This window comes from Cervus elaphus, chromosome 13 (genome assembly GCF_910594005.1).
Source record: "Cervus elaphus chromosome 13, mCerEla1.1, whole genome shotgun sequence".
In the NCBI taxonomy this organism is placed as follows: domain Eukaryota; kingdom Metazoa; phylum Chordata; class Mammalia; order Artiodactyla; family Cervidae; genus Cervus; species Cervus elaphus.
The window spans coordinates 12,828,065-12,853,508 of NC_057827.1; the positions used below are offsets into that span (position 1 = coordinate 12,828,065).

General features: G+C 43.0%; 1 protein-coding gene across 1 annotated transcript; it reads right to left on the bottom strand.

Annotated features, from left to right (window-relative positions):
* Positions 1-8,504: 8,504 nt before the first annotated feature.
* On the bottom strand, positions 8,505-21,846 carry ARRDC4 (arrestin domain containing 4). Its single transcript, XM_043922063.1, has 8 exons — positions 21,405-21,846; positions 16,887-16,953; positions 16,296-16,443; positions 14,299-14,401; positions 13,096-13,352; positions 12,480-12,642; positions 11,679-11,833; positions 8,505-11,298 (listed from the first exon to the last, which is right to left on the bottom strand). Exons 1-8 carry the CDS (start codon positions 21,694-21,696, stop codon positions 11,242-11,244), a joined length of 1,242 nt encoding a protein of 413 aa, XP_043777998.1. The 5' UTR covers positions 21,697-21,846; the 3' UTR covers positions 8,505-11,241.
* Positions 21,847-25,444: the final 3,598 nt, after the last annotated feature.

A 25,444-nucleotide genomic window follows, 5' to 3' on the forward strand; every position in this document is an offset into this window, starting at 1 on the left:
AGGCATTAGTCATCAGAGTTGAGACAAGCTATGTCCAGTTGCAGAGGTCCTACTGTGTCTTCTGGGGTTGGACCCACAGGAAGGAAGGTGAGGGTTTCCTGTTTCAGACATTGTTTAAGAGGTTCATGGGGTTTTATGGGAGTTTATGGAATTGGTGTTTCAAGTTTTTGGAAACTACCTGAAATTCCTCCAGTAGCCCTCTTTACCTGTTTCAGTTTTGCTTTCAAAGGAGAGATCCAGGGATGATTTGAGGGCATCGTGAGGCTGGACAGGTTTGAAGGTATTTCTCAGTGTGGACTTCAGCATCTCAGCTCTAGCTCAGTGTCTGCCCACCCCCACCAGATCTGGTGTCTCCTTGCCTTTTGTGCTGTAAAACCCAAATGAGAGGCTCTTAAATTATTTCTGTTGCCTAGAAAAGAGAAATATTATCCCTGGTGACAAAATCATCAAATTTTATTATGTGCAAACCACTGCTATATATTTCAGAGTTTTGCTTTAAAGGATATCATTTAGAAAAATGGCACAGCTTTTCATGGGCTTGGAAGTTTCTATTGTCAAAACATATTACCAGGGAAGTACAATACATTGTAAAATTATAAGGAACTGCAATTCAGCCCTGTTTTGACTTTATTTATAAAAAACAGATTAATAGCAAATGAATAAAACTTTTAAACCATTCTCTGGGTAATAATACTAAACAAAACAACTAATAAAACAGCCGCATTCAAACAGCTGTTTAAGAAACCCCAATGATATTTCATCCATTGTCAAACTTGGCATTTGGGCAGAATAAAGACCAAAGTAAATATTTATTGATTCATGGGAGAACACTGAAAATCCCTCCTTTATAAGTAGAATAAGCAAATAAACCATGATTTATAAAAACCCTGGCTAACTAAATCAGCTAATGGGTCTATTCAAAAAATTCTTATCATGTAAACTGTGAATTGACAATTATAATTGAAAATTACCAGTTTCTCTATGAATTTAATATACATATAGTTAACCACCTGCTTGACTGTTATACAGAGCCATTTAAACGTGCAAATGGAAGTACAAATGTTTGAAGGCTTTTGAACCAAACACATTAATTGCCAGTGTGTGTTAATGGAAGCAGGCAGAATGGATGCTTGCTTCTCTCTGTAATAAGTATAAAATTTCCCTGGGCTTCTGAGCCTGTGTTGAGCACAAATGGAGGCCTTTTATAAGAGACGCTCATTGGAGAAATTGAGGCCCTCAACCCCAACAAAACAGGTGAAAAGGAGATAGGGTGAAAGCTGCATCAGCAAGATTTACTACAAGTGCCACACTCCTCTCACGGTTCTGTCCAAGCTGGGAGTCAGAGGGCTCCCTTTGAGCCCAGGGCACTGTGGAGTCGGCAGTGAGGACCGAGATGAAGTGAGAAGCAAGGCCACGGGCCCATCCGTGGCTGCTTCACTCCTACTGACAACCTGTCAGCACGTGGCCCTGTGCTTAGCTGGACCTGCCCTCATTGCAATCACCCACGTTTTCAAAAACACTTCCTCCTCCAAAACATACACCAGTCCTCTGTTCCCCACGTACCTGCTGGCTCTGGGGTTTTCCAGATAGATGCATGCATGAGAACCTATAGATAGTTGGGTGTGTCCCTCTGCCCGGCTCTCATTGGAAGGGACCACTGGTGCCCAAGACTCTGGGGCAGGCGACACCCCGGTTCCCTCCTGCAGCCGAGCTCTGGCTCACCCTGCTTTTCCGTGACTCTCTGGTCACTGCGGCGCAGAGGGAGGGACCCAGCCTGACTCCGAGCTGGAGCTCACTGATGGATGCAGTTGCCTGGGAGATGGTTAGGGAACTTCTGGGGGTGGGGAAGAGCCATCCTCAGGCAAGAAGACACCCAGTAAGAGGCCCAAGTCAGAGCTTTAGTCTTAGAGGAGGTCAAGGTGGTGAGGAGTATGGGTCTCCCGCCCGTGCCAGCAGTCTGGTTCCAAGCTTTCACATTGGGGGTTACAGAGAGGGAATTACAAAAATCAGAAGCTAGAATTGCAGCTTTGATGGAAACTCAGCCATAGATTGGGACTCAGGAATCTGTTTTGAGGGGGTGGATTCTTACAAAACAAACTACAAAATGGCGGGAGTGGTTTTCTCTCCATTTGTTACAAATCAACCTCCCTCATTCTGGGTCTGTGAAGCCTTCAGAGCATCACAGGTGATACCAGAACTGTGAGAATGGACTTACTCCTCGGGACCTTGGGACATTCCTGGGAGTAGGAGAGGGACTTGGCAAGAAGCTAATTTTTTTGAAGAGCAAGTTGAGGTAATATATTTTTAATGAGATTTAGTTCTCCTCTACGGGCTGACGGGACCTGGGAACACCCAGGTAGAGGAGGCGTGAATAAGGTATCACATTTGAACTTTTTCTTCAGAGCCAGCTGGTCAACACCCAGGAGGGCACCCTGCTGACTGCTGTCCCTCTCCTCTGCTCTGGGAGGTTTAATCAGTGCCCTCTGAGCCCATCACTCAGCTTTACACTCCAGGCTGGTTTCTGGGTGGTCTTTGGACAGTCTCACAACATAAATCCCCATCTCAGAAGACAAAGACTTTTCACCAGGAAGATACTGAGAAGACTGTGCCATAGGCTCAGGGGGCAAGTTGTGGGGAAGCCATCCAGATGTCCTGTGGGCACAGCGATGCCACGGTACTTAATGATGGGTCCTCCTGTGCTTCCCAGCTCATCCTAGGGATTACCCAGCAAGGTGACTACTCTCTGAGAAGGCCCAGCTCATCCTGGACCCAGGTCTCTGTTGGGGTTGCTGCAAGTGGAAGAAAAGGACCCCAAAGCTCTTGGGAAATCAGGCTCTCCTTTCTTTGAAAAGAGAGAGACAGAAAAGGAGAAGTCAGCCTAAAGAGCACCACGGCAGCCTCTGACCACATGCATCTGTGCACAAAGCTCACAGCCTGGGAGGACGTGGCTGCAGAGATGTGACCCAAGGTCCAGACACTGGTCCTGGGAGCCCAGAGTCGGCCTCGGGCAGGCCGGGGCCTCTGCAGCAGAGCGAGGAGGAGATGGGGGAGGTGGAGCCTGGACCAGCTGTTGGGCTGGCCTCCACGGGGGTCCCAGTCCAAAACCCAAAGCTGAGCTGCCTCGCCCTGTGTGTTTACGGGGGACCCTCTGCTGCAGGGAGCTGTCGGGTGACAGGAGAGGGTTTTGGTGCTGGAGGTGCCCAGGCAGTGACTCATGAGGGGATGCTGTGCTGTGTCCAGGAGCGCGGGTTTGCCCCCAGTAACCAGGCAAGCCTAGGGGACCCACTGTGCCCTTGTGTCTGTGATTGAAGGGGTCCTGGCATGTGGGGAAAATCCCAGGCCAGCAGGACAAGTTGGTCTCCCTGGGCGAGGACGAGCAGCCACGGGTCAGGGCACCGAGGCTCTGGCTAGCGGGAGGGGTAGCATCTGAGACGTAACCTTTCTTCACCAAATTCAGGGGGAAAATCTCATACCCCAATCCAAAACCACCACCCAAAGGGACAATTTCCTGTCAGCGAACTTATCTGATACAGGGAGCCCTCATTTCCACTGATGGCAACCACTTCTGATTTACCCCTGGGTTGAAGGAATTTCTTGTACCTTCCTCTCCCTGGTGTTGGGAGTGAGGTTCTGGGTCTCAGCTCTGCAGGCTGGGGAAGCGCTGGCTCCCAGCACGAGTCCAGTCCTACGTGTGAGGCACACGGTCAGCAAGAGGCGATTGAAGAGTCAGGGGATAAACCAAGCTCAAGGCAGACGTGGGGCAGTGAGAGATATCCCAGACCCCAGAATCTGCCTCGGAGCCTGCCGCGGGACAGCTTATCTTGGAACCAGCCAGACAAGGCTGAAAGGTCAAAGACCTGGTGTCTGTGGCTGGGTGAGGCTACAAAAGAAGGTTAACATGTAGATTGCCCAGCTACCACCGGATCAATTTTCCCCGTGAGACTTCTGTATTGCAATCCAAAACAGATCTGAGCCCATCAGGAATCCCTCTGATCAATGCAGATATCATTTAAAACATCTTCCCGTTGGCAGCAGGGATCATTCTTGTTTTATCTCTGGGAGGACAATTCTGAAGCTGGTTGGTTTAAGATGGTTTCAAGTACAACGCAACTAATTTTCTTGAAAACATCACATTTATCGGATGTGATCCTGCCACTCTCTCAGAGGAACAGCTGTTGGGTTTGCATCCCTCTGTGTTTGAGATAAGCTATCTTTTGACATCAGAACAGGTTTTTTGTTATGTCAGATGAGATAAAAGTGGGTGTTTGTTGCTACAGTTTCCCTTAGTACCTAGAATTCTGCATTTATTAAAATCTAAAAGTTCCATATGTTGATTTGAGGATGGAATAAAAAAACATTGTGATTTGCTTTTAAAGCCACAATTTTAGAAGTAGGCTCTCTTAAGGGATTTACAGGGAATCTTGGAGTTCATCCTTTTCTAAAGAAGATAAACTAGATTTTTGCTTGGTATTGTACTCCGGCTATATATACACATACTTATGTTTTAATTTAGGAAAGAGAAACAATTGTAAAAGTACTTAGTTCCTAAGCTGTTTTTCCATAATCTCAGGTCTCTTGAAACTATTTAAACGAATCTGCATAAGGCTCTCAGATAGTGAATATTCAGTGTGTGGTTTCTTACATGTTCTCACATGGGTTCCTGGATCCTTCTGAGTTATGCCAGAGACTATCATGGTTCAGTATCAGGGTTTTGCTTTTAACTTTCTGAACTGTAGTGACACAGGGTGTGTATGAAATATGGAATTGCTTAGTTGAAATCTTCCTTCTCTCTTATCTGTTTACTGCCCACCAGTATATCAGGACCAAAAATAAGGCTAATCCTTTGTCTTCTAGGAGAGGGATACTTGGTGATGGCAATGTGTCCTTTCTTGTGTTCCCAGATACATAAGCAATGTAATTCTTGATAGCTATCTTGCCTGCAGAGGGAGGTTTCCAGGTAAGAAAGTGTGTGTGTGCGTGTGTGTGTGTGTGTGCACGCACGCACGTGAACACACATGCACACACAACATATTTTGAAGTAAGCTAACTATAGAGCATAAACCAGTTTATATACATGGGCTTCCGTGGTGGCTCAGAAGGTAAAGAGTCCGCCTGCAGTGCAGGAGACCTGGGTTTGATCTCTGGGTTGGGAGATGCCCTGGAGGAGGGCATGGCAACCCACTCCAGTATTCTTGCCTGGAGAATCCCGTGGACAGAGGAGCCAGGCGGGCTACAGTCCATGGGGTCGCAAGGAGTCACACATGACTGAGAACCAAGCACTGCAACTGTAGACCATAAACCTTTATACTTTATGTGCATCAACTCAATAAACTAGTCAGGACTGAATATCTGCAGTGAAAGATACTACAAATAAGCTGTCATATACCACATGCTTATCATGTGGACTCAGATGGATTCTGGTATCTAAAAGACCCAATTTAAAAAATGGACATTTTTATGTTATGATAAGGAGTGTCTATATGGAAAGTTAGCATTTTTAGAACAGTTTATATCCTTTAGTCATCAAACAGATATGGGGCTGGGGTCCCAGTGGGGAAATGGCTATAGTATCAGGAAGTAAATTTTTAAAGAAGTCTTCCCCTAGATAGTACAAGACTTGTAGAGAGATATTTGTTGTTGTTCAGTTGCTAAGCTGTGTCTGACCCTGTAGCCCACCAGGCTCCTCTGTCCATGGGATTTCCAAGGCATGAATACTAGAGTGGGTTGCCGTTTCCTTCTCCAGGGGATCTTCCCGACCCAGGGATCGAACCTGTGTCTCCTGCATCAGCAGGTGGATTCTTTACCACTAAGCCATCAGGAAAGCCCCAAGAGAGGTTTTGTGTGCTCAGTCATGCCTGACTCTTCACGGACCCATGAGCTGTGTAACCTGCCGAGATCCTCTGTCCACAGCATTTTCTGGACAAGAATCCTGGAGTGGGTCACCATTTCCTCTTCAGGCATCTGCCCGACCCAGGGATTGAACCCACATCTCTTGAGCCTCCTGCATTGGCAGGCAGCTTTTTTATCATTAGTGCCTCCTGGGAAGCCCCAAGAGCGGTACCAGGGAAATATTGTTAAATGAATTAATCAAGGGCAGTTGATGCCCTTGTGTTTTTGTATTTATGTTCACAGACTTCATGGATTTTGGCAAGCTGAGTCCCTAAGTTTGTGGAAAGCAGCACTTATGTATTTTCTGCATAAAAGGTAGTTCTCAAATGTTAAACCAAAATATTTACAAAGGTAGCCTGTGCACATATGCGTTACATATTTTCTTTGAAAATTGCAAGATGACATTTTAAGCAATAGCCAATTTGTTTCTTTTGAAATTTTGTAGGTAGCTGAAACACAAAGGAAAAAACTCTCCATGTGAGTATGTACAACTTGTATGGATCTTCAGGGTGTTATGCTGAGTGGAAAAGGCAGTTGCAAAAGGTACATATCTAAGTTAAGCATTCTCAAAATGATAAGATTACACAGATGGAGAACAGTCAGGGATTAGGGAAGCAGAGGGTGTGAGTGCCTTAGGGCAGCCCAAGGGAGTTTCCTTGTGGTGATGAAGTTCTTTATCTTGATTTGTAGTGGTAATGTAAACCTCAACATAGAATTATATACAAAACCAAAAATATATATGCATACATCACTGCAGATGGCAATTGCAGCCATGAAATTAAAAGATGCTTACTCCTTGGAAGGAAAGTTATGATCAACCTAGACAGCATATTAAAAAGCAGAGACATTACTTTGTCAATAAAGGTTCATCTAGTCAAGGCTATGGTTTTTCCAGTGGTCATGTATGCATGTGAGAGTTGGACTGTGAAGATAGCTGAGTGCCAAAGAATTGATGCTTTTGAACTGTGGTGTTGGAGAAGACTCTTGAGAGTCCCTTGGACTGTAAGGAGATCCAACCAGTCCATCCTAAAGGAGATCAGTCCTGGGTGTTCATTGGAAGGACTGATGTTGAAGCTGAAACTCCAGTATTTTGGCCACCTGATGCGAAGAGCTGACTCATTTGAAAAGACCCTGATGTTGGGCAAGACTGAAGGCAGGAGAAGGGGACGACAGAGGATGAGATGGTTAGATGGCATCGACGCAATGGACATGGATTTGGGTGGACTCCGGGTGTTGGTGATGGACAGGGAGGCCTGGTGTGCTGCGGTTCATGGGGTCGCAGAGTCGGACATGACTGAGCGACTGAACTGACTGATCCGTGCCCGAGAACAATGAGTGCATTCAGAAACTGGTAAAGTCCACAGGCGGCCTGAACTCTCGTCCTCAATTATCGTCAATGTCAGTTTCCTGACAAGGTTATAGTTACTGGTGGGGGAGCCTGGGTGATGGGCACACAAGCTCTCTCTGTTGTGGTAATGCAACTTTTTGTGAGCCTGTAATTATTTCAAATTATAAAGTTAGACTCAAATGTCTCTGCTAAAGAAAGGATTCCAGCTACCAATCAAAAGTACTTAAGAAGCAATTTAGTCAAAGACTAGTGTGGTATCCTTTCTGGACACAGGTCTTTAGATATAAATGCTGAGACTCTTCATTTAGTATATGCTTGGTAGTACCCAGGTCTGTAAGTTTTAAACTGTGTCATTTAAAGCAATTGCTGTTTCCATAACTTCTATTAAAGTTGTAGAATCAGCAAGTTTTAAGAGTGAGCAGGAATCTTACAGAGAATGTAGGCCAAATTTTCAGCTTACACCTTTGGGTTTTGGTATTCCCATTTTTAATCTGTAGGTTATATCCTAGACTGCAATGCCCTGCCTCGTCCTAAATTTTATAACCCACAACTTTACAAAATAAATGACAGCAACTTTAATGGTGATCTTATAAATTTTTCCTCGATATTTAGTGCATGAGACAAACTTCTCAATTTACGGCTGACTGCAAATGTGGATGCAGAAGAGACTCATTTAACATCACCTCACACATTATAAACACTTGGAGAGTACATTATCTGGGTTATGTTTGCCACTTACCTAAGGTTTATAATTTTCTAGGACAGAGGGTCAAGGCAGTTTTCTGAGGTTACATATTGCTACATATTCCCTGTACAAACGCATGACTTCTGTCCATTTGCGTACATATGTGGAGAGAGGAGGCTACTGAGACCTACCTAGCAGGTCTGCCACCAGACCTACTAAATTAATCCTGGAAAGATTCTGGCCAAACAAACATGACAACTCAGGAAACTTTGAAGCAGCGGTCATTATCATTTGAGAGAAAATGGAGATATGCTCTCTCAATGACCAGTATAGCTTAAGCTTAATCTTTCACATCAACTCCTCTTTTTCCTGGAATGCTAAAAACTGATTACCCTTTGGGGAAACTGAGGCCACCAGAGAAACAGGCTCAGAATGCACCAGGGCTGTGTCTGGCCTGATGACAGCATACATCTACAGAACGACCTCAGCGGTAACACTGTGTCATGGTGTTGATTTCCCTTAAGTCTGTAACAACCCGAGTCATGGTCTTACAAAAACAAAACAAGACCAGTAACTCACAGCATCAGTGGAATCATTTTATTAACAAAAGGAACCCATGGGGTTCAGACAAGAGTACAAAATACAATTTTTTTTTCTTGTGGGTTAAATTGTTACATTTTTATAATAAAAATAAAAAGCTTTGATAGTTAACTTATCAAAAACATAACCCCTGCCTATTGAGTTTCTTATTGTGCAAAACAAAACATGAAAGTTCTGCCCATGGAAGAGTTTTGTGAGCCAAAAGATGCACATTTGCAATTTCAAAAATTTTGCATCAAAAAGAAAATTCTAAGGCCACGGTTTCTTTGCAAACGAAACAAGAGGAGAATAAACAAGCAAATAGCAGCTAAATTTTTATCGTCATTCCCAAGGATTTTCTATTCCAATGTAGAATCTTCTCCATCAAATAACTTCTTGATTATAAAAAGGTATACAGTTTCAACCTACTGCTTAAGGTCAGATATACCAATATCAATTCAATAAGGCAAATCATACCTTTTAGCTATTCTCGTAAGTGCTAGAAAATCAGCTGTTTTAATTTGATGGGTGCACTTTATGATTTCTTTAAAAAAGGTGGCAAGACAATCCAAGTGAAGACCCTAGTAAGCAGCTGCCTTTCTACCTTCAGTCAGATAATTAAAACTTTCTCTTCCTCTGTACAATTTTGTTGTTTCTTTCACTGTGTTTTGGTATCATGGAGATGGACAATGTCTTGATAAAACATGTAAACTGTAATTTAGAGGTCAAGAAATAGCTGGAGATGATCTTTTTTTTAAAGTACAAATAAAACTGATGAGACAACGCATCAGACAACGTGTGTGTAAACTACTTACACACAAAAACAAAGCAAAATAAAACATCACCAAAAAACCAAAGGAAGGAGTAACAATTCATGACAATTTCAGTACCGCAATTATTGGGAGAACAGCTTGCACTGTGATTTTCAACAGGGGCTTACAACGGAAGAGCGGCTTAAGATGCTTACGTGATTACAGAGAAGAGAGGTATGCCCAGAAGGATTAAAAGTGTACATTTACCTAATGTTTGTATAAAAATCCCTGATCAAATGTCCATCTAATTTTTACATACAAAATTTAACCTTAGGACTTTTCTAACTGAGTATACTGATTCAAAGAAAAGCTAATCGTTCAGTTGAGTGAAGTACAGTATTTGGCATGGGAAGCACCAGGGTTTCTAGATAAACCCTTAGGACGTAGAGAAAACCAAAGTACTGGGCTGGTCCAAAATGTCGATCATGGGGATCCCTACCTCCCTTCCACTCAGCATGCAGAAATACTCTTCAGCTCACGAAACCAACAGATTAAAGTAAAAACAAGTGAACGTTTGACTGACTAGGAGGTGAGAGAGGGACGTAAAAACACTGCTCAGACTTCTAGCAGCAACACAATCTTGTTGGTCTGAATATCCTGAGGTTAAAGGATAATAAAATATTGCACCAAAATGATTAAAAAAAAAAATCACAGTTTAAACAGAATTACTAAAGAAGTGGAATAACAATGGACAACACAGTGACTGCCATCGTATCAGTACACTTATGTCTCTTGAGAGGAATTAACTTTATGACTTAAAAAAAATGGTATTTCTGCCTTCTTGATTTTACATTAACTTGAAATACCCTTTGGTATACACATACTAACCTTCATCTAATACTAACCTTCATCTAATGCTAACCTTACAAGTTTTGCCCTTAGTCCAGTTTCAGGTTTGGGGATAGGAGACTGCTTGCTATAGACAAATGAGCAGAAACTCCAGAGAAGACTTCTCAGGCCTGGAGCTTTAAACCGAATCGGATTCTGATAACACCGTTAGAGGTAGGTAAGAAAAGGCCTTTTTCCCCCCACTGTGCAGTTATCAATGCATCCTAAGGAAGCAAGCTTTTTTGTTTTTTTTAACCCTTTTTAAAATATGCTCCTAGGTAATTAAGACATGAGGAAAATCAAACATGTACCCTGCTAAAGTACTTAAAGGGGGTTAAGAAGTGGCAACTTCAACAAAATGTGTTCTCAAGTTGAAATTCGCCTTTCCCCTTTCAACTGAGAAGCCTTTCAAGGAATTCATTCTTGGTTTCATAATACTGTAGAGCCAATTTATAAACTACTTCTTAGACTATCACTAAAAGAGTGAAAACTGTACTTCATTAGTACCTCCAAAGATCCTGACCTCAGAAAAGGATTCTTTTAAGGACCTTCAGTCCTATCGAGTATGGTAAGAAACCATGACGGCCCTGACACGGGAGGGTCTTGCTTCGTATTTAGAGTGGGCCCCCTTCCTGCTCACGCACATTCTTGTGCTGCTACATTCTCTAAAGTCAAGTCTCCTCCCAATACGTCCACATTGCCTCAAAGCTTAAGAAACAGCTGCTCCACTTTGAGAAAACCTTCTAAAGACATGCTCACAGTGTTTCCACTCTTCACAAGCACCCTTCTTCCTCCTGGGTTGACACAGGCACCCCTTCAACTTACTCTATCACCATCTGGACTTTCAGTACATTCTGAGACTTTTCACATCATATCTTCATCCCATTGTTCAAAGGGGACACAAAACCACATCACAAACTTGCGCAACAATCCTGTTGGCCCACTGGAAAGTTCTTGTCACATTTTTTAAATTTCTTCCACCTTCAGTCTTGACGTTATGTTCTTCCCAAGCTAATCTTCCCTCCCTATTCCCCAAAAAGGCAGGGGGAAAGAACCGGCATTCTAACTTGATGATGAACACAGTGATTCCTGAAACATGTTCAAAGAATGAAGGAAACAGGCTGGCTCTCTTCTACATCACTAGGATGCGGATCAACCTGCAAGAATGAGCAGACCAAGGTTACTACTGTGATGTTTTTTAACACAACTAGAGAATCTATTTCTAATTACATGATGATAGTTAAGCCAAGCTGCTTAAAGCTACTATTAAGAAGTCCCAAAGACTTCTAAATTCTAAGAATACTATTAAGGTCTCTATATTCCGGGTCCTTAAAGGCAATTCATGGTACTCTACATGCATGCTAGAGAGTACCAAGAAAATACTGCAAAATATGGTAAATGGACCAGTGATAATCTATCATCATCATCATCATACAAAATTGTCGTATGTGTCTTTTAATAACTGGGACTCAACAACAGACACAAGATTATTTACAAACAGAAAAACACAAACCTAGTTTTCTTTTAATGTGTTTACCTCTGAATAAAGTGGCGGAGGCTGAAATCGGAATTCCTGGATGCAGGCAAACATAGGACAGCATGACTCTCCCTCACAATTAGGGGGCTGAGGGTAAGGAGGAACGTGTCTAGAGAATTCTTCCTCTGACACCACGTCTGCATAATTTGGTGGTGCTGAAAAAAACCAAAAAACAACAAAAAAAAAACAGTTGGATCTAAGAAATTCCCAGGCAGAAATTAATTACATTAATGTCTTCTGAACTCTGATAAAAATACGAAATTTAGTTTAATTTGAGAATAAAACAAATGGTATTCTTTCCTCTAATTGGGACGCTTTTATGCCCATTACAACAAACAATATTCAGTAGATTCTGCTTTTATTAAGTACTACTAACACCGATACTATTCTACTCTTTTGAGTTGTGTACGTTACAGTCTAGGTAAAGAAAAAAAAAACAAATCATGAAATGTGACTACAAAAAATACCTACATAACAAACCATACTCTGATTATTTTTCATTATTTAATTATTATAAACAGGAGTCGGGAGATGTGGATGGTATTTCTGGACGTGCCATTGGGAATTCTGTGTCTTGGGTAGGCTAAACTCTTTAAGTCCCTGCCTAGAATAATGTTTGCTGATTTTTAGTAATAAATAGAGTGAGGACAGTCATAGTGGCAGTGGTGAGTATCATCTGAGCACTTTCTATCTCATATGTGCTGCTCTTACGTACTCTGTATGTATGACTTCATTATGAAAGAACCTCAGACGTACTCTGTATGTGTGACTTCATCATGAAAGAACCTCAAAACATCTTACCTTCAGGCTGTTCTGGCAGAGTCAGTGTCAACCAGCTCATATCCATAATGAACTGGCTGGCAACGCTGGAGTTTCTGCTGCCAAAACCATTGTATGGAACTGTGCCAATCACTAAGGGCAGCTCGAGCATCAACTTTTTAGCACCAGGAATGTGAATATACACCTAATACGCCAAAAACCAAAACAACAAGAGAGAGAGGCACATTGTAAGTGAACCTCAGAGTGAGTAGCCTGGTTATTTTTTCATAAAAAAGCTCCTTTGTCTGCTACTATTCCCCACACGACCGCAAACTGTCCTGACAGAATAAAGTGCCCACACTGAATGAGGAGCCCACAAAATACAGAGCACACTCTGTGCTGGAGAACCGTGACCTGGACACATGTCACCGTCCCACAAAACCACAGGAAGCTGAGGACGCATCTTCACCGCAATGGGCAGCCCCGACAGCACCTTCCCTCTCCCATTTTAATTAAACCCCTCGGGGGCTAGTTTTTGATGGAAAAACAGAGGCTGATCCCCTGTGTCACAGTTTGCTGTGACCCCTCTCGGGGCACAGCGCCCGGCGTGGCTCCACGCCACGTGCCTTACACCCCCCCCCCCGAGCGCCGCACTCACGGCTAAGGAGTAGTCCACGCGGATGATGCAGCAGTCCAGGATGGACGGGGTCACGGGCGGGATCTTGAGGGTCTTCCCGTTCCAGGTGTCGGTGCTCCCGGAGGCGATGTGGTTCCCGCGCACGTTGGCCACCATGAGCCGCACGGTCTTTGTCTTCCCGCTGGCCAGGTATGTCTGAGTCTGGAAGATGGCAGCTTTGGGAACAATCAGACGTGAGGAACAATTCTCTATTTCTGCATAGATCGGAATAGCTTCTCCTAAAAAGAAAACAGAAACACCTTCAGAGACTCTTCCGGAAGTTCTCACCGCAATGGAACAGAGTTTCCTGACGGAAGCTGAAATGTAGCAATGTGACTTTAAGAAATTGAGAAGCCTCATGGAAAAATCTGAATCAGAGAAAAGAAAATTCACTGCAGCTTGTGCAGATAACGTTTTCTAATTATTGCATGATTCACTTTTCTAACGTAGCAGTATTAGGCTACCAGTTCTAAAGATCTATAAATGACCATGATCTATAAAAATTGAGAGAAGATATATAAATAAATGATTTAGTACTATCTTAAGTACCAAACTCATCAATGCTTAACAAAATCTGCCCACAAAAAGAACAAGATTTGCATTTTAGGAACTGATGTTAAGCAATGGATGGCGTAAACAAGTTTCACACCCACATTACACATCCACTGTCATACTATCCCACACCACCTCTGTCTCCAACAAGCCAGAATCCAGGGGCAGGGCCAAATCCACTGGATGGAAATGGGCCTTGCATAGATGGTTGTTCTGGTATCAGTCTGACTGTTAGGAGTGTCAACGTTCTACGTTTCAGCCCTGCGTGGACAATTCCCAGCCTGGAGTCAGAATGCCTAACAGTATTTTCATATAGCAGTAGCTCTCTTCCAAGCAACACTGCTTGGAATATTCTTCTGCAACATTAAAATAAATGCTGGCATCTTCCCATTCTGGTGTTAGTCTTAGTTATGAACGTACCAGGACTGAAGTCAGAAATATTAGGATTGTTGGGATCTACTCATCTATTTACAAATATTTAAATATCAATGATTTATACTAGAACCAGAAAATTGTATTACTCATGTTTTAAAATAGTACATACTTCATTAATCACAAAACATACTATTAAAAATTACTTCCAACTAGCTAATTAATGAATCTTGCATTTGGAATTTTAGACAGTTTGCTTACCATTGCAGTATCCCTTTCTTTCAATTTTGGCACTCAGCGAGACTGGACCAGAAGTGAAAAACCAACAGCCAACCATTTTCTCTTGAGTTTTCAATACAGGGGTCTTTAAAAGTTCAAAAAATAAAATTACTTAAATTGATCTAGAAAATTCATACAACTTATGCCATTTTTTAAAATAAAATAGTTGTAAAAAAAAAAAGTCTTCCAAAAAACAAATCAACCTTTTTTATCTTCCTGTGACATTTTATGCAACATACTGAAAGAAAGCATTAAAAATCACTCCATTTTCAGGAAAACTAAGTGATCTTTCAGATTTAAACTAGGACCTATTTTATTTTATATTTTCATTGCGTTTCTGGGAAATGATACATCATCCTTTAAAAAAGCAGTCAGAACCTAACTGTAGCAGTACCTATTAACATGATAGAACTACCTTTTCTAAAAAAAGACTTTAGGTAGATCACGAGAAGAAGAAACGGCATACAAATCAATAATCAGAATGTTCTATTTGTCTTGGCATTTAAAATGTTGAATAAGCAAACAGCCTTTTGTCCTTACTTCAAATGCATTATTAGGCAGAAATTTCAAGTGTTCTTAGAATGATTTGGGGCTTTTGTGTTACGACAGTACAACACACCAATGTAATGGATCTAAAGGATTATTAAACTCACCACCCACTTTCTATTCTATTTCAGCAAAAGAAACAACACAAGGTTTAAAATACTCAAGTTTACAACAGGCACAAGCCAAAATTCACTGTAAAACCCAAACTTGCAGTATATAGCTTTTTAATTGTTGAAGGATAGTAAAGGATAATTAGCAGCTCTTTTTCCAAAAAAAAAAAAAAAAGCCACTTTAAATTATTTGCCACAAAGGCTCCATAAATAAATTAGAATTAGTTAACCACCGAATTCTAAGTAGTTTTTAAAAACACAAGGCAGTTATTAGCATCATCAATTTTCAAAACAGGTATTGAACAGGTGATAAGTCACAGCTGGGTCAGGCTATTGCATGATCTTGGCTGAAAGGGATCATGCAGCTAGGGCTTATCTGTTACATTTTCATAATTTCATAACAGAGTAAATTCTATTTTATTTTGTGTGAAAAAAGAGTTAAGCAACTTCTCACTCCTGTTTTTTTCTTCCCCTGATCTTTAAAAACACTGGCTAGAAAGAGGAAACCTCCAGTACTAAAAATACATCTCTGCAACATCAGTATCATGATGGAAAGTTTAAATTATTAAGTAAAAAAAAATCATTCATTCATATTTAAATGAAGAACCATTAGGTCCTTACTAGCTATCATGAAAGTATAAGGTATAATTTTATATTATTTTGATAATATGGGTCTAGATAAAAGAATCTACCTCATTAGCTCCCATCTTGCCTATTCTGTTGTTACTTACAGCCTGATCTTTCTTATCAGCCTACAGTATTTCTGGTGATTATTAGAAGTTCAATGCTTTAACGCAGCCAAATCTGTCATAAGGAAATGAGAAGTGAAAGGAAGTCCAGAGCAGCTGCACATCCTCACTTAGTGTTAGAAAATGACATGCAAAATGCACGGAGACACAGCATAATGGCCTGAGCGTCAATAACAGGCTGAGCGTGATTAGTACTCTTCCGTAATTACTGTTCCTCACCCTGCTATTAGGGAAGAGTTTAGAATACCACAGCCCTGTGACTGCGGCTGCTCTGGGAAAAGTAACCACTCTGTGTGTGCGCATGATTATTATTAAGCCTTATTAATGCATTTCGAGCCCATGTAACTTTTTGGCAAAAGAAGCCCTGAATAACAGCGACACAATCAAGAGTATTACCGCACACAATTTGTAATTTGCCCGACTTAGAATCACATATTTGTAGTGAATGCATAAGGGTTATAAGATTACATCAAAAAGTGACAGGACAGGCGGCCACTAGACTTGCTAAATGCAGGGATGATGGCTGAAAGCAAAGAGGAAGAGGGACAGGGGAAGGGAAGGGGGAAGAACGTACTAGTAATGTTGGTGTGTTGACATCGATGTGACTGACGACCTGGAGTTCCCGCTTAACGCTCTGATCAGGTGCCTGGGGTCGCTCCAGAACCGCTCTCACACAGTACTGAATGCTTCCATACTTCCCAGTGAAGGAGGTTACCAGAGGTCTGAGAGAAACCAAAGACGTGATTTTTAAAGTTTCTTTTTCAGTTCAAAACAGGGGAAAGCTCTTAAAGTGTTGTAGTGGTGGTTTTTAGTCGCTCAGCTGTGACTCTTTGTGACCCCATGGACTGTAACCTGCCAGGCTCCTCTATCCATGGGATTTTCTGGAGTGGGTTGCCATTTCCTTCCCTAGAGGATCTTCCCCACCCAGGGATCAAACCTGTGTTTTCTGCTTGGCAGGAAGATTCTTTACCACTGATCCACATGGGAAACCCCTTAAATTAAGTGTCAGTTTTGCTTAAAAAAAGAAAGGTGAAAGGGGTGGGGTCTATCGGAGTTAGTCAGGATAAATAGTTACACCTGAGTGTTAGAAGGTACTCAGTACCCATACAATGTACAGACATATTCCAGGGAAAGAAAACCCCCAAAGCTACACAGTTTCACTTACTCAGATGGAAGCTGAAAACTAAATGGAAATTCATGTTTTCCAGGCTGTAGTAAGAGGATGCCTTCCCCTAAAAAAGACAATATATTTTTATTTAAGTTTCATATTAGATCAAGAATTTTCAGTATAAACCATAATTTTTTTTAAAGGGAGGTTTTTCTGGCTGTACCACTGAATATACTTCAAAAAGTACATTAACCTGAGATTTAGAGAATTACTGATAAATTTTGAATCAACTTTTACCAAATTCAATCAATTTCAAATCACATATATATGTGCATATAGTATACTATTAACCTGAAATACAAATATTACATAGGACCAAAAACTAATTTAGAAAAAAAATAGATCTACTTATTTTAGGTATACCACGAAAATCAGACGATATACTCTTTGAGCAGAGCTGGAAAAGGAGGTGAAAAATTTCCTTGGTGTGTTATGAATATTGGGTGTAATACTTAATAGCTAATTCAACAGGGCCAGTTATTAGGCAGGAATCACTACTGATCAATAAGAGAATGTTGCTTCAGTTGGGATAGAGAGGTGCGGATGGCCAAGCATGGCCACAACTCCTTCCTCCTACTCTGGGGTCTGGTCAGCCGGCCCCACTGCAGTCAAACAGAAGCTTATCCCTGACCGTGAGAAAGCTGGGAGGCAGGCTGTGGATGAGCCAAGCAAGGCCAGAGGCACTGCCAGCGCGCCAGCTGAGTGCACAGACTCCCGGTCAGCTTCAAAGCCGACGTCAGTGTTGGCCGGGTGGCCCCCTAGAGAGACCTGTACACGTTCTCTTCCTTCTATGTGCACAGATCCAAGCACAGAACTAAATCCCCTCAAGGGTGGGGTGACTGAGCGCTTTCTCTGAGATCTGCCTGGTCAGCTGATACTAAAATAGAGATTTTTATTGTAGCCATTCATAAAAGAAATTTTAAAGGCAAGAAATCACTAGTGAAATGGGATAATTTTTCGCTTAGTTAATAGGTCTTAGAACTTAAAAGTCTAAGCCCTTCATCAATTCAGTTAATATTTCAACCCTGTACTTTTCAAAGTTAAAAGTGTTAAGTCACTTGGTCATGTCTGACTCTTTGCCACCCTATGGACTGTGGCCTGCCAGACTCTTCTATTCATGGGATTCTCCAGGCAGGAATACTGGAATGGGTAGCCATCCCCTTCTCCAGGGGATCTTCCTGACCCAGGATCAAGCCTGGGACTCCTGCACTGAAGGCAGATTCTTCACCATCTGAGCCACCAGAGGTCCTTCTCCCTTCCGACCTTGTACTTTTAGAAAAAGGGAATGCATCATTGGCTCATTAAATCTCCTAAATCTATCTCCGATTTTCAATGTGTGATAGATTAGGGGGAAAAAAATCCTAACAGCATTTGCCCCTTACGGTCATTCAAATAGAAATGCTCAACAGGTGGTTAACTTGGAGGCAGAGTGGTAAGCCACAGGGACAAGTTAAATGACATGCTAAATGACAGTGACGGAGTTGGTCCCAGGGCTCAGGTGTGTCCGGGGCCACCCCACGAGCCCCAGCACCGGAAGGCGGGAAAGCCGCTCCACTCTATCAAGCACTAGGCTCGAGGAATCCCAATACCCCTGAGCTGGGCTAAAGTTCCAATTTGTAGTCATCAGATAACTGAAGATGACAAAGTACTTAAAATGTTTAAAGATGTGGATTTCATTACGTCCAAAATTTACAGTGATTGTCAGGTACAAAGCTGATACAAAGCTAAGTAACTTCAACCTCCAAATAGACCTTGGGAGGAAAGATGGCTAAGACACTTGTATGCAAGTAATGACCCTACGATGCCGAGTCTATTGGTGGTGGTTGGGGGTGGGGTGGGGCTAGCATCTTTAGAACCATCTTGGCAGTTGATGTTAAGGGGCTGGCATGGAGACAAGGGTTAGGTGAAGGGAAGGGCATGACAGGCAAGTGTGAAGAACAGAGTTGTGCAGGACATTGGAAGAGGATGAGAGAGAGATGAAGTTCTCCCTTCAGAGAAAAAACAAATAGGAACCAGAATATTTAAAATGACTTTGAACTACATCAAAACATAAACAGGGAAAAAAAAAATGTTCAGAAAGTTGGGTAGCTCAGCTGGTAAAGAATCTGCCTGCAATGCAGGAGACCCTGGTTCAATACCTGGGTTGGGAAATTCCACTGAAGAAGGGATAGGCTACCCACTCCAGTATTCTGGGGCTTCTGTGGTGCCTCAGACAGTAAACAATCTGCCCACGTTGCGGGAGACCTGGGTTCAATCCCTGGGTTGAGAAGATTACCCTGGAGGAAGGCATGGCAACCCATTCCAGTATTCTTTCCTGGAGAATCTCCTTTATTAATTTTTAATTAAGAAGGTCTATAAACTGAATCATGTGTCCATTTCTGCTCTCAAGGTTTATTATCTTTGCCTTATGCAATGAGACCTACAATGTCACAAGATGCTTCCTTCACTCATGGTTCCTCAGGCCAAGCTCATAATTCAGGGCACTGGGGAGTCCTGGGAGCTACCAGACCAACAGAGGCAGAGCCTGGAGCTCAAAGGCTGAGGAATATACACAAGGTCATCCTCCTGGTGTGCTGCCAACACTTGAAACCAGCTCTCTGATGTGTCTTGTTTTTCTACCACTATTACTGATAAAAATATGAAGAAAATCAACCACCAAGATAGAAAATAGGTAGATTAACAAGGCTAACAAATTATCCAGTAGATTTTTTGAAAACACATCCCATAGCCTAGATTTCTAAGAATCTCTTCACGTGACTGAAATTCAGCTAGATTTTGAAATTAAACAAACCTAAGAATCTATAGCTATATCACGTTGCTAACTTCTCCCAAGCTATAGATATTAGTTTTTTTTTTTTTTTCCTCCATGAAGTCAACTAAAATAGACTTATGATTTCACTTTTCGCCAGTGTTTGTAATGGTATGTTCTAAAACAAGCTAAGATTTTTCAGGTTGTCTAGAGTGAACCATTCTATTTCATCAGAATGACAAAAAATCTGACTTGTGAATCAGAACACTATTTGATAGTCCATATTTTACCAAAGTGTTTTTCCCACTGCAAATCTAACTTCTATTAATCTTACATCTATTTACTCAGTAGTTATAGGCACAGAGATACAGGCAGTTTAAAGCCCTGGACAAAAACTCAGTAATTATGGACACAGAGAGTCTAAAGTCCTGGACAAAAACCAATTACTTCCCTCTTCCATTGCCCTTGACTCCAGTCAGCCATCTTGAAAATCTGTGTTGTCTGTTACCTTTGGGGGAGGCCTGTGTGGGTTGATTCTGGAAACCATACTGATGAAAGGGCATAAAGCAAGAAAGAACTGTCACCTAACATACTGCGTTTATTAACCCCAGAGAGGACTTTGGTTCACATGTGCTTTCCTCACTGAAGTTTTTGGAATTAGTTGATTCTCACAAACCTTGAGGATTTAACTGTTAACAGTCTACTGTTCCATAGCAGGACAAGGAAAAACTTCATTTACTATTGATTTTTGTATAATACATAGCAAAGGGTAAACACTGATACACTGCATTTTACTCTTCAAGAGCGGAGAGTCTACATCACTGTTTCATTTTACAAATAAACGCTGAAGCTGATGAGGCAGAAAGGTAAAACAGTTTAAAGGAGCTCCTCAACTAAAAGAAGACTAAGACTCACTGTCCCTGGTACTTTAAGAGAATCTATTTTTGCACCGAACATTGATGGAATCCACGCTGTGAATTTCCAGAAGTACATGGGTACTTCTGGAAAATCCTACACTATTAACGACTTCACAAGCAGGGTCATCATTCCTCCACAAACTCTCTCAGTGGCCAGATCCCGTTGTCACTCAAGGTTTATAGGGGGTGCAAGGAAGGAAGAAGATGCAAAGAGAACAAAAAGAAGCGAAGGATAAAGACAAAGGTAGAACTCTTAAACCCGCTCCCCAAAAGGGGGGAATCCAAGGATGACGGATCAAGTCAAAAAGCACTTCCTTTGAACTCCTTATGCTCAGGGAACGACTTCCCTCCTCCTAAGATTTGAGCTTTTTGCTAACTCACCATGAAGCAAGAAGGATGCGAGTTGTGGGGGCTGATGGCGGGGCAGGGGGAACGCAGGTGAAGGGAAGGCCCGTAAAACACCGGGCACATCAGGACACTCTGGTTCTGCCCTCCATTCCTTAGGCCACAAGGAACAGGACCTAGAGCCCCAGATCCTTGGTTCCCATGGCAACGGCTCACTCCCACAGCTTGCCTAGACGGTCCTGGGACCCCGATGCAGCTCAGCGCCCAGCGAGGCAGGGGCGGGGCGCCAGGTGGAAAGCAGCACCGTCTCCCCGGGGTTGGGAGGTGGGGGTGCGCAGGCATTGTTGCCCGCCCGTCACAACCCCAACCGGGATGCTGGGCCACCCCGCGAGCGGACCCCACCCCCGGAAACCTCCCCTCCGGCCCCCTGGCCGGCGGGCGTTCCTCGGAGGGCTCCTTCCCCGTCCCCCTCGGCCCCTCTCCCAGGCCGGGGTCGGCGCTCACCGGCCGGGGGTTCGCGCAGGCTGAGGCGCACGTTGAGGTACTCCACCTCCGAGGCGGCCGCCGGGGCAGCGGCACCGGCGCTCGGGCCCCAGGCGGCGGTCGCGCGGCCCTGGGCCTCCAGACGCAGCGCGCGCAGGGCCACCGGCTCAGCCGCCTCCAGCAGCACGTGTCCAGCCACGGTCTCGCCGCTCGAGTAGCAGCCCTTGCGCTCGTCTTCGAACACCAGACCCAGGCTCTTCACGCGGCCCTCGAAGCCCACCGCCGCCGCCGCGGACCCCGCCTCGCCGCCCATCCTGCCGGGCGACGCGGCCGCGCCGAGGCGGTCGGCAGCGGCCCGGAGCCGGGGTCGCGAGCCGAGCGGCGCCGCTGTCACGGGCGCCAGGCGCACGCCGAGGGCCCCCGCAGCCACCCTGCGCTGCCCGGTGGAGCCACGGCGCGCCGTAGGGCCTGTCGCTTTAACAAACCCAGCTGGCGAAGGCGAGGGGCCGGGACAGCCCACCCCCGGCGCGCGCCCATAGGCCGGCTGGGAGCCCCGCGACGTGCCGATTGGTTGTAAAGGGCTACTGAGTCATTTCATTGGCGCCCCTGCGCACGGGCTGTCGCAGGCCGGCAGTGCGTGATCAAGAGGTGGTGACCAATCAGGGTACGCAAGGGTGCACGTGCACAGGCCGCTTATTGGCTGGGGCAAGGCACGGTCCTGGGGCCCTGACCAATAGAGAGGCGTTGCGCCCATGTGGACAGCTAGTGGGAAACAATATTCGTTAGGGAGGGGGCGGAAACAGGAATCTCCGGCTTTCGGCGTGTCAGCCGTTCCCATGGTTACAAGTGGAGGCGGGGTTTCTAGTAGCCTGGGCTTACGGGGATTCACACTGGGACGTGAGGTGGTGGCTGCAAAGGGCTTGTGGTTCTGGTTACATCTGTATTACTTAAGAGGTTGTACGTGTCCTGGAAAAACGAACTCAACAGTATATCTTTGTGAGATCTGGGAGACGGCCGCCTCGGAATTTAGGTTTCCGAGCCCCAGCCTCTCCCGTGTTTCAGAATTGCCCGCCTGAGATAAAGCTGCAGACAGGGACTGAAAACTGCGGTTCTCAACCTGAAAGGACCCTCAGGAGTTCAGCTGCCCACCTCCTCTTTCAGCCTCTTTAAACTGAGAATGCTTGGAATGGTCGTTCTTCCAGCTGTGAATAAGGTCATCAACCAGGTTGTTTGTAAACAACGTATGCCACCCAAGTTTCTGCCCAACCCTAAAGGAGTTCCTGACTCCGTGTCGTAATTCACGAAAATTTCCAGTTGCCTTGATGACTTGTTCTCCTTGTCCGCAGCTCCTGTCGCCTTTCCTTAGTTTCGTTTTCTTCTTTAATCCTTCATTCCTTCTCAATTCTAATTTTATTATTGTTGTTATCTAACGTCTCTGCCACTATCTGGCCATCATTTTCTAAGCCTTATAAATTCTTCCCTTATAAAAAATACCAACGTTGTGAGCGATCACGGAATGACCAGTCATATATTGAGATTTAAAAATCTTCCCTGATATCCGTGTTTCTTTTGTTTTCTAAAATAATCCCAAACTAAAGGTTGATTTTCTGCTCTAAATTTAGCGTGTTAACATGGAACTTTAATAAGGTTTTACAAGGTTTACAAATTTTATCTCTTCCTAAAGAACACGAAAAAGGCCCCAAATCCATCTCTGCATAAATTCCTGAAATAACTGCTCTTCTCTTTTTTTCCAGTTTATCTAGATTTGCCCCCAGCATGCTCTTACTCTACCACTTTTCTTTATATCCTAACCTAACCTTGTATACGCAGGCTTCCCTGGTACCTCAGCTGGTAAAGAATCCGCCTGCCATGCAGAAGACCCCAGTTTCATCTCTGTGTGTTTAGACCAACACAATCATTAATATGGTTGGTTTTAGGGTTTTAGGTGTATTATTTTATTATTCGCTTAGTTTGTGCCTGTGGTGGGTGTTTCTCTATTACACTTTTCCTGTCTTTTCAAATATTCCTATATCTTTTAGTAATCTATTTAAATGTATCCACTGATTTTGAACTATATCTCTTTGTAGTGTTTTTGTTTTTTTTAGTAGTTGCTCCAGGGGTCAGTAACCCTTTGATGCCATAGTTGGCATGTATATTACATCCACATATATTGACAACTCTATCAGACAGTGTTTACATTTTTGCTTCAGGTAATAACATGTATTTTAAAGAATCTAAGAGAAAAATTGTCTATTATCATTTCTGTTACTCTTTCTTTATTCGGAAGTTCCAAGTTCCCACAGGGAATAGTTCAGATTGAAGGATTCCTTCTAGTATTTTAGAGAAGGCCTGCTGCAATGATTTCCCTTAGTTTGTCTGAGGAAGTTTTATTTTGACATCATTACTGAAGGATATGTGTGCTAAATATGGACTTCTGGGCTGGCAATTCTTTTTCTTTTTTTACATTGCCACATACCTTATTTTTAAAATTGAAATACAGTTGGTTTACAACATTATGTTGGTTCAGGTGTATAGTGTAACGTTCTTTCTTTTAGCACTTAACAGATGTTACATCATTGCCTTCTCAGAACCTTGGTTTCTAATGAAAAACCAAACAGTCCTTCCAATTCTTCTTCCCATGGACATACATAAAGGGAATTGTTTTTACTGTCTACTTTGAAGATTTTTTCCTTTATCTTAGTTGTCAGCAGTTTGATTATAATGTGGATAGGTTTGGTTTCCTCTGAGGTTATTTTGTCTTACAGCTGTATATTTATGTTTTTCACCAAATTTATGTTTTATTTGATAATGTCTACCTTTTTTTCTCCATTTTTCTCCTTCCCATCTCCTGCTGGGACTTAAATATCATCAATATTAGACCTTTTGATATTGTCCTACAGGACCTTGAGGGTGATTTTTTTCAATCTTTTTTTTTTTTTTTTTTTCTGCTGTTATAGAAATTGGATAAATTCTGTTGATCTGTTTGCAAGTTCACTGACTTTTTCTTCTGTCACCTTCATTGTGTTATTGAGATCATCCCATGAATTTCTTTGTTTAAAATATTGTATTTTTTAGTCCTAAAATACTTTAAAAAATAGTTTTTATTTCCCTGCTAGCAACATCAATCTTTTTGTTTATTTCAAGAGTGTCTACCTTTGTCTCATTGATCATGATGATAATAGTTGTTTAAAGGTCTTTGAAAAAGTTTCTATATCAGGATAATCCTGAGCTTGACATTTGATTGTCTTTTCCTTTGAGAATTGGTCACATTTTCGTGTATTTTGTATGTTGAGTAATTTTAGATTATACCATAAACATTTTGAATCTTATATGATTATGAGTCCTGTTAAAATGCTCTGGAGAATGCCAGCTATTTTCTGTTGACAGGTAGTGACCCTGTGTATGTTCAGACTGCCCTGGGCTCTCCTTCTGTGGGCAGAAGTTCCTTTATCAGTTCAGTTCTTAAAAGCTTTCTTCTCCTGCTATGGGTCTTTACCCTACGCAAGCAGCTCAGAGTGAGCCTGGGACTCTTACCAGTTCATACATAGAATTAGGGGCTACCTTACCCTATTTCTTTCCCCTTTATTATTTTCCCCATTTCCTGTGGCTCCCAGGGGCCCCTTCGTCCAACCCTCTGCGTAGTAAATCTGGTGTTCTAGGAGTTTTAGCTACAGTACCGCTGTGATTGGAGTTACTATCAAGGCAAAACAGTGAGGGAACGGAGAGAAGAAAGTGGGATCTTCACACTCCAGGGTGTAGGGTCCTCCGTCCAGATGGACAGGTTTTTCTCCTTGGATTCAGGTTCCTGTGCCACCACGGCCTCCTCAGGGCAGGGCCAGGAGGAAAAAAAGACAAAGAAAATCCCAAATCTATGAGAGTCAGTACTGATCACAGCAGTTATGTAAACTAAAATATGGAGGAGAAGAGACAAATCTTCCTTACAGTATTCCCAACCATTGCCGTAGATTCTCTTCTCTCTCCTTGAGTGTGCTCTAGACTTAGTCACTTGTCTCCAACTGGCAAACACGTTAGCCAGGTTAACACCACCAGTGATTCATTAT

What these genes read in the sequence shown, in the direction of transcription:
- ARRDC4 (XM_043922063.1), bottom strand. Translation starts at nt 21,696, where the DNA reads ATGGGCGGCGAGGCGGGGTCCGCGGCGGCGGCGGTGGGCTTCGAGGGC. An exon ending in CCTGCGCGAACCCCCGGCCG is followed by an intron (nt 16,954 to 21,404) that starts GTGAGCGCCGAC and finishes TGTCTTTTTTAG; the next exon opens with GGGAAGGCATCCTCTTACTA. An exon ending in GCGTGGACTACTCCTTAGCC is followed by an intron (nt 12,643 to 13,095) that starts GTGAGTGCGGCG and finishes TTGGCGTATTAG; the next exon opens with GTGTATATTCACATTCCTGG.